Source organism: Halyomorpha halys, unplaced genomic scaffold (assembly GCF_000696795.3).
Source record: "Halyomorpha halys isolate HHAL.00 unplaced genomic scaffold, Hhal_1.1 Scaffold876.1, whole genome shotgun sequence".
Lineage (NCBI taxonomy): Eukaryota > Metazoa > Arthropoda > Insecta > Hemiptera > Pentatomidae > Halyomorpha > Halyomorpha halys.
In genome coordinates, this window is record NW_027114409.1 from 119,755 (window position 1) to 129,010 (window position 9,256).

Here is a 9,256-nt window from a genome sequence, read left to right on the forward strand (position 1 = left end):
TCATCATCCCCAACCATCTCCTCCTCATCATCCCCAACCATCTCCTTCTCCTCCTCCTCATCATCCCCAACCATCTCCTTCTCCTCCTCATCATCATCCCCAACCATCTCATCCTCCTCATCATCCCCAACCATCTCATTCTCCTCATCATCCCCTACCATCTCATCCTCATCATCATCCCCAACCATCTCATCCTCATCATCATTCCCAACCATCTCCTCATCATCCCCAACCATGGGCGAGACTAGATTATTTAGACTCAAGGAACTCCAAAATATTTCACGACCGCAATACTTCCCATATATAGGGATTCGCATATAACGGTAAGTGAAAAAGTAAAAAAGAAATACAGTGGTCCCTCCCCGTTCTTTTATCACCCTCCCCCCCCCCTGCCAGCGGTTTCTGGACCAATATTGTCCAATTTATAATATTACCATTTACAATACTACTAAATTTTATAAAAGTATTAAAAATAAGCTATCAGACTTATAAACAATGGAACGACTATTGATTTTCCAAAAACATAAAAAATTAAATTGTACTGTACTAGAAAATACACAATAAATTACCATTTTTATGAAAAAAATTAAATATCGTACAAATCTTATCTACTAAATCGTTACTTTAAATTTTATATTGCATATAAAGATAAGTGAAAAAGTAAAAAAGAAATACAGTGGTCCCTCCCCGTTCTTTTACCCCCCCCCTGTTAGCGGTTCCTGGACCAATATTGTGACCACCACCTTCAGGGGATCCACTACTTATAATGCCGTGTAAAAAAAAAAAAAAAGGCCAAATTGTATGAATATATACTTAAATTTAGGGTTTAGATATAAGTCTTGCATATTTTGTATTGTATATATTGTATTGTTAATAATAATTCAGTTCACAACTAAATTTACATAACCTAAATTTTATAAAAGTATTAAAAATAAGCTATCAGACTTATAAACAATGGAAAGACTATTGATTTTACAAGAAACATAGAAAATTAAATTTGCTACACTAGGAAATTCACAATAAATTATTATTTTATGGAAAAAATTGAATATCGTACAAATCTTATCTACTAAATCGTGACTTTAATTAAATTTTATATTACACTATACATGAATACATTTATAATTATTTTCTTGCTTACATAATTTAGTAACATATTTTCTTTATTTAATATTTAACAAACGAAGAAAATAAAATGTGTTAGTTGATCCGCTATTTTAGGTAGTTCTCATTCGTTGATTCACTTTCTCAAGATGAAACGCCTGTAGACGACAGTAGCCAAAACACCCAGAAAAAAAGGAGCCACCAGCCAAGATACCAAGCTTGAGAAAATGACATCAAAGAAAAATTATATAAATTTTCGCAATATACTTCAGTAAAAATAAAACCCATTTTTTTATTTGAGACAGAGTAAGGAGCATTAAGGATGTTAATAAGGAATTTGGGGTGTAAGGATACGAGAAGTAGATCATCCTCACACGTGTTGAGTGTCAGCTATATACTACCCTGAGGTACACCAGCAGACTGAGGAAAGAGGGATGAATAATCTATCAGTGGGATGGGAACGTATAATGAGAAGGTATATAGAGCGTAGGAATTTACGGATCTTGTAAAGCAGGGCCGAGTGTAGCTGGGGGAGGGGTAAATGACTGCCTCGTGACTGCAGCGATGCCGGTTTGAATCCGGCCTAGGGGTCGACTTTTATTTCTCTGACAGTTTCACGAAATAAAACCTTGACTCTTCAACATGATTAGAATAAATTGTTTACCTCTATTTAACCCTACATGTCATAAATGACCAGAAAGAGAGTAAAAAAAAAAATCTTGTAAAACACGAGTAAGTAAATTACAGAAAAAAATTAAAAATAATAAACTAGTAAATTAGATCAGGACTTAAATCTTGAAGTGCATGGCATTATATTACTATATTACAGTACGTAGATCTTCCGACCATCAGAAAAGTTATCCTTGTACGCTGAAAAGCCTAAACGGTATTTACAGAGCTGCATCAGTGTTGGAGTGACTTTCCTCCAATCCAATGGTCCAATAATCTAAATTTCAAAAAGGATGTTTTCAGCAAAAAAGTATTGAAGTTTATTTCTCATCGCTTTTAAAAGTCTTTTGAGGGGCCAATGTCCTAATTTCTGATTTATCATTTCTCCAGCCACCTGCTTTACAAAATCTTTTGAGACACAATGTCCTAATTCCAGGTTTATCTGTTATTGTTTGGAGAGATTAATTCATTCTTAGTTCGTTCTCATCAAGATTACGTAAAATATTGAGATTAAATCTAAACATTAAGGAGGTCACAGAAAATGTAAATATTGATAAGGTCACAAAGAGTAGTAAACAAAGAGGTAGCTTTACACTGAGGTCAAATAAAATGTTGAAGAAACGTATCATGAGAGGGGGAGAGTTCGCTAACAGGGCAAGTAACACCCGAAGGTGGCGTCTATTCTTTTCGTAGGCGTGGCATCCTATAAGTTGTTAGTTACTTCGATATTTTTGTTAATAATGTTTTTTTTAATTAACATTTATTTTAAGTCATTTCGTTTGGTGCAAATATTAAATGTTCTAAAAAATAATATTTACTATTTTTTAAAACAGCTTTTTTTCGTAATATCAAAATCAATTATTTATTTGTGTCAAATTTCATATTTTAATGTTTTCCTTAAAACAAATTAATTCTTATTACATGTTTCTAGAAAACATTGAAAAAAAAAAAATTGGCCAAGTTAGTTAATTATATGTTCACCCCTTACTTTTTAGAACAGTGAATAAATTTTTTAGATTCTTTACAGAACAGAGAAAGAAGAAGGAATTTCTCGAGAACGGCTAAATGGATTTCCATTACGGATATACTAAATTATTGGAAATAACATTTACTTCAACTAATATATTCTTCACATTTCCATTTAAATGAACGGATTTACAGATAATTATATTAATGTGCGAAATTCCTACTAACTTCGACATAAAGTTGCCTTCCAGGGGCGTGGCCTAATCCCCAATTCTCAGCGTCATATTTGCTTAGAAGGAGAGTAGTGTTATGCCACTGCCATGAATAAAATGTAAAGACCGTAAAGGTTATAAATACAATACGAAGACTCCAGAAAAACAATGTCCTAGCTCAATTAATTTATATATAATACTCGACTTAATTAATAAGGAAATTAATGAGTAATGGAGTCATCCTGAGGATGATGCATACATTGCATATCTTGTTTGTTATTTTATTTATTACTTTATTATTTTTTATATATTTTTAATATTTATTGTATATTAATTTTAACATTTTTTTAAATTTATATTTGTTACTTAAGTATCTTTCTTATATTTTCTCATATCTCTATCACTATTTTATCCATTATTCTGTTAAAGACACATTGGGATGAAACCAAAATATGAAAGGGAAAAAGAAGGGAAGGAAAAGGGAGAAAGGGGAAAGGATGGAAAAGGTGGGAAAAAATCATGAAACAGAGAAAAATAAAAAGGGAAAAAAAGTCATGTTCTAATGTTGTATACTAATAATGTTAGTAATTATTATTGTATACTTGTATAGGCCTATTTATCGTTAGATTAAAAATATCAATAAAAGAAGTATGCTGTGTGACTTGCAGCCTAATGAAGTTGGGCAGAACAACTTTGTATTTTAATAAAGTTTTTCCTCCTTTAATCCTTCAAGATCTAGAAAAAAAATTGACGGGACATGAGGGTCATGAGATCCTCGTAGGACACAATTAATCGATCTTAATATAAAAAATTTACAATCATCTTAGCTTTTGATTTTAAGAGTCTGATGAAAGACTTATCAGTTTAAGTGGGGAAAAAATTTCATTGACCTTGGAACAATTGATTTTTTTTTTTTAATTTATATTAAATTATTTATATATTGGATCCGCATTGAATCATAACTTTAACAATCATGATGTAAATTCAGAAATTAAAAAATCTATACAAACAAATTTTATAATTATTACAATGGTTATATGGTTAGAAAAGATTAATGAAAAAATTCTGGACTAGCCAAGTATATTTATAGATGAGCTAGTACAATCACTTAATTACAGTCGTTAAATTAATTTATATTTATATTATAATCATTTTATTATATCTAAGATAAGATTGTAAACTAACAATTATTACTAACCGATATCTAGCACGTTTACGAGAAGCTTCTTGGTATTCGTCCCAACGATTTATTTTTACGAACGTAACCCTGTCTTCCTGAAAGAAGGAGAATATCTTTAAAATTTAATTAAATAATAATTATCTTATTTTAAAGTTACTGTAAATGTTATAATAGAACTTACCTCGGCAAGTTCTCCTATTTTATATTTTTTCATTGCCTCTGTAGTAGCATCCGAATGATCAAATGTTTCGAATGCTTCTGTAGCGTCAAGACCAGTCTGCTCTAAGAGTAGTTCTTCGCCACCAGGGTGCTAGAAGTGTTAACTCTATAGTCGAGTAAAGGTAACTTAAACTTTTTAAGTAAGTATAAATCAATTTCTGTGATTGGATTCTTGTGTAAAAATATTGAAAAAAATGGTGAAAAAATTACTACTCCCTGATAGAAAGTAGTCCTAATATGGCAGATTTTTGAAATAACTTCTTATATTTTTAAGCTTATTGCCAATAGTAGCCAAAATATTACAAGTAGCTGCAATTGAATACAAATGAAAGTTTGATATAAATTAACTGATTTATTTAAATAAATAATATTTTATCCATTTTTGTTTCAAAACAGTTTTTATTCCTTTATAAGTCCGACGTTTCGGCCAATTCGGCCATCCTCAAAGACAATCTTAATACAATTTTAGAACCACATCATTTAAAAAACTACTTCATGCAGGCTATTCTGCCCAGGTCATTTATATCAATCCACAAATTTCCCTAATTATTCAATTGTTCACACTACATTAACAATTACAAATTTTTATCACAATCAACCTTCTTTATTAACATTAATCACAACAATCTAAAGAAGGTTGACTGTGATAAAAAAAACTTAATTATTAATGTAATGTGAACAATTGAGTAATTAGGGAAATTTGTGGACTGACGGCTCTATTCTTAATTGAATAATAACACACATGGTTATATGGGGGTTTGCCAAAAGGTTTTACAATGTGGTTTAGTATTTAATTTTGATTGTAGATTGTGATGGGGTTACATGAAATTATATTATTACGGTATTACATATAATAATAGATGTTGTTGTTTGCTAGTGTTGAAGATGTAGAATACATGCTGAGCTATTGAGATCTTGAAAGTGCATATTCTTGTTCTCTTCCCTCTTTCATCCTGCCTCCGTCACTTCACCTGAATGGAGTTTACTCACTCATGGTGAATTTTTTCTCAGCCAAAAATGATGCGGCTCTTGAGATGCTCTTCACTCTTCTGTTTTTTGGACCAAGATGGCTACCCAAGCCTACTACTTCTTATAACTGCCACTGAATTTCTATCCAAATGTGAGGAAGGCCCAGCTATCATATAAATGTAACTACCAAATAGTTACACCATGGTAGTGGCTAACACTTTTGCCGCTATAACGGAAACTGTACGATAGTTCACTGTCAAGGAATATACATGTGATAGTTAACGTGACAGTTGCTTCATTAAGATTACTTGTATGATCAACTATAACTTCAGAGTTAGTGCGACAGTATAATCATAGCTTTAACAGTAACAGTCATTACAAATTTTCAAGAGCGGGTAAATTGGTGAGTTTTTATCGGTTATGAAAGGTATTTTTTAGGCGCTGAATGAGTATTTTTTGGTAAGGAGAATCAGCAGTATTGCTCATAGTATTAAGCTTAAGTATCCGTGATATAGCTATTTAACAATCTCCAGTTATATATCACAGCCTTTTCTAAATGAATAATTACTTGAATTTCATAAATGTATTAAATAATAATTGCTTACAAAAATGTTCACGCCGAATTCCAATTTCAGGAGCTTGTTAAACCACCCTAAAGTCTCCTCTTCCCTTTTTAAGATGATATTTCCAAAGTCACATAGCACCGTCGCTTCCTGGGGGTCTTAGTGGGGTAGGTCCGGCCGGGAAGGATTGCCTTTTTAATTTTTTTTTTTTGTCGACTAACCTACTCGATGTAAGTTTCTGTATTAAATTTGAGATATGTAAGGCGGGAAAGGATGGTTTCACGCCGTTTTCCAATTTCAGGGGCTTATTAAATATTTAATCCACCCTAAAGTCTCCTCTTACCGTTTTAAGGTAATATTTCGAAAGTCACAAAGCACCGTCTCTTCCTGGGGGTTTTAGTGAGGAACATTTAATGTTTAACATAGCATTTAACCCCCCGGCCAGCGGCTCCTGGCCCAATATTGTAACCCCCGACTTCAGCGGATCCATCCCAACCCCTTATAATGTCATGTGGCAAAGGAAGGGCACCAATTAGGTCTGTATATATTTAGATATATATTACCATTGTTATTTATATATTTAATAAAGGAGGTAAGAAAGAAAAAAGGGGGGTCTTAGTGGAAAGAATTGCCCTTTTTTTTTGTGCGAGAATCACATGAAATCAACTGATTAGAGTTAACAGTAGCTTAACTGTGTAAATAAGTAAAATCTAAAAGGCTAAATTGCCTTCGGGTGACGAGTACCAGTCGATTTAAGTTTTCACTAAGAAACCCATTTACAAACAATAGAGTTCAATTTTTTCTTTTTCGTTGGGTTCCTCTAGAATAAAACGATTACCCATTAAAAATGTCCACTTTTATTTTTTGTTTCTGTAGTCTCCTATAAAAATTAGGTTTGTTTTTTTAATAATACTATATTTTTTACAGCTAACGGTTTTTTTTTTCTCGTCTAAGCAACAGGAATTTAAACGTATTTTACTTGGAATGCATTTACTAAACATCGAGTGCAACGTCAAAGATCAGATAGTTCTCTAAAATTGTCGTTCATTTTTCATTCGTTGCTCAGTATTTGAAGAAAAAATAAATAACTATCTGTCTTTAAAGTAGAGTAGTATTTTTCTAATATTTGAGCCCTACTTGAACTTTATGTTTAATATTTTCCGAGATAGTTTTTCAAACACTAACATTTTTTTTTAAAATTGCGAGGTACAAAATTAAGTGAATATTTAAGAATATAAATGTTGCAAATGAAATTTTGTCCCAACAACTAGAAAGCAATGTGTTTTTAACAAATATCATGAAAACTACTATTTCTACGAAGATAAACGTCATCAGCTTCTTTATAGCACATTAAACCAGCTTCAATTTGAGTGCTAATAGACATCTGTACGTATCATGGTTCCTGAGATTTCCCACAATTTCTGAAATTTTCCGCAATAAATTCACAGACTACTAATTTTCTATTATATTTTTTATAAAAAAATTCTATCTAGGGAACTAATGAACGTAAGCTCTATCAGAGCGCATATTTTAGTAAATTTACTCTACTTTAAACGATGTTCTTTTGGGTTTTCTAGAGTTTTAAGTAGTTTTAAAGTAATAGAGCTCCGAATGAAAAATTATTTTTTTTGAACGTTTTGAAACAGCCGCCATTTTTTATTCCCCCTACCTATATTTGGCAGACTAATCAATTTTGATTAGTAATTATACATAGTTTTCATTAAAGTAAACAAAAATTGGGGTGAAATAACTGCCTTTTTATCTCCTCTGGGGCTCTTGTACTATACCTTCGGTTGTGAAAAAGTAATTGTTTATAGTAGTACGCTGTAACTATGTACAACTGTATCTACAGTTAACTGTAGCACCGATAGATCGCGCCATCACCGAGTTGTTTACTTTGTACTTTCTTTCTACACATTTATTTTTATTTAATTTTTGTTAAATTCTTATAATTACGTTTGCTAAGTTACCTTTTTTATAATTACCGTCAATTACTGTTCGTTTGCCCAGTGGCTAACCCTTAATTAACCTCATAAAATTAACAGCTGTTTCAATTATATGAACAATGATTCTTATCAGTATTATTGACTTCTATAGTGGAAAAGATAGATTGTTAAATCTGCCATTCAAACTTATTAAATTATTTTAATGGTGTTAATAGAACACACTGTTCTTAATAATTTTTATTATTTACACAAAACTGAATCCATGAAACGGTTTACAATAAGCATCTGGTTATAATGCAAAATAGTATTAGGATTTTTTTTTATTGGAAAGTACCTTCGTGATTTTAATTATCTTAGATACGATTAATCAAATCCTATTACTCTAAAATCATTTAAGGCCCAAACAAGATGAAGACTTACTTCTTCAAGGTAGTTAGTAACATCGTACACAGAATTGTGAATGACAAACCAAATGTTCTTGCCATCACATTTATTCCTCACTTCTTCAAGGCTGTAAATAGCAGTTTCTGTTGTCATTTTTTATTAGTTTCGAACTGAGAACACAAGAAATACGCTTTTGCTTTGACCGGTAAAAACAGACTAGCCTCAAGGACAGTTTACACTCTCTACTTCCACTTATCAAATAAAACGTTTTTATCTTTCTAAAATTTGGCAAACACAGGTAGAGAACGCCAGACTTCTACGACTAGAACTCCACTTAATCAGAAGCTCACAGTAACCAATAGTTAAAAAAAAAATAAATAAATTTAATAAATTGAATCTTGGAAGAGTAAAATATTCCACATTTCTGTAAAAATTGAATTGTCTAAGTATGTCGTGCCATCTGTTGGCTCTGTGAAGAAGCTTATCAATTGCGCAATCATCCAACAGATGTAGCTAGCTTAGGCGTTTGATTTATTGTTACAGCTAACTGATATGTAAGTTTGAGTAATTCCTATATGAAATGTATTTTAGTTAGGACTCACTTTAAAAAGTGATCTAAATCAATTAAATAAAATATTGTATATATGTATATATAGTTGACCGTAAAAATTGATGTATAGTAAGATGGTCAGGGTTGCAGCACAAAGGAGAAACAAAAATAGTTTACAATTATTTTCCGACGTTTGACTGTTCACCCGTTTGCTCTGAACAGCCCTGATGAAGCCCTACAAAGTGGGGCGAAACGTCGGAAAATAAATAGTTGTAAACTATTTTTGTTTCTTTTGTATCTTTTTAGCCCTGATGAAGCCCTACAAAGTGGGGCGAAACGTCGGAAAATAAATAGTTGTAAACTATTTTTGTTTCTCCTTTAACCGCAACCCTGACCATCTTTCTATACATAAATAAAATATAGTTTTAAATTATAGTTTAATCTTCTTATCTCATACAGCAGGGGAGGTAGGCTCACTAATTATCAACTGTTGA

The 9,256-nt window shown here is 31.7% G+C and overlaps 1 protein-coding gene across 2 annotated transcripts in view; it reads right to left on the bottom strand.

Moving 5' to 3' along the window:
* Window positions 1–8,549, bottom strand: part of LOC106686794 (cytochrome b5) — an 11,516-nt gene extending 2,967 nt beyond the window's left edge. Inside the window, exons 1-4 of one of the 2 annotated variants that reach the window (XM_014430317.3) lie at window positions 8,249–8,535; window positions 4,313–4,441; window positions 4,150–4,226; window positions 410–1,322 (exon numbers count right to left, since the gene is read on the bottom strand). In XM_014430317.3, coding sequence (XP_014285803.1) covers window positions 1,241–1,322; window positions 4,150–4,226; window positions 4,313–4,441; window positions 8,249–8,365 — 405 coding nt within the window. In that variant the 5' untranslated portion in view covers window positions 8,366–8,535 and the 3' untranslated portion in view covers window positions 410–1,240. Of the gene's footprint in view, window positions 1–409; window positions 1,323–4,149; window positions 4,227–4,312; window positions 4,442–8,248 lie in introns of those variants that run through there. The other variant, XM_014430318.3, reaches the window with a different exon arrangement.
* Between the last annotated feature and the right edge of the window lie 707 nt (window positions 8,550–9,256).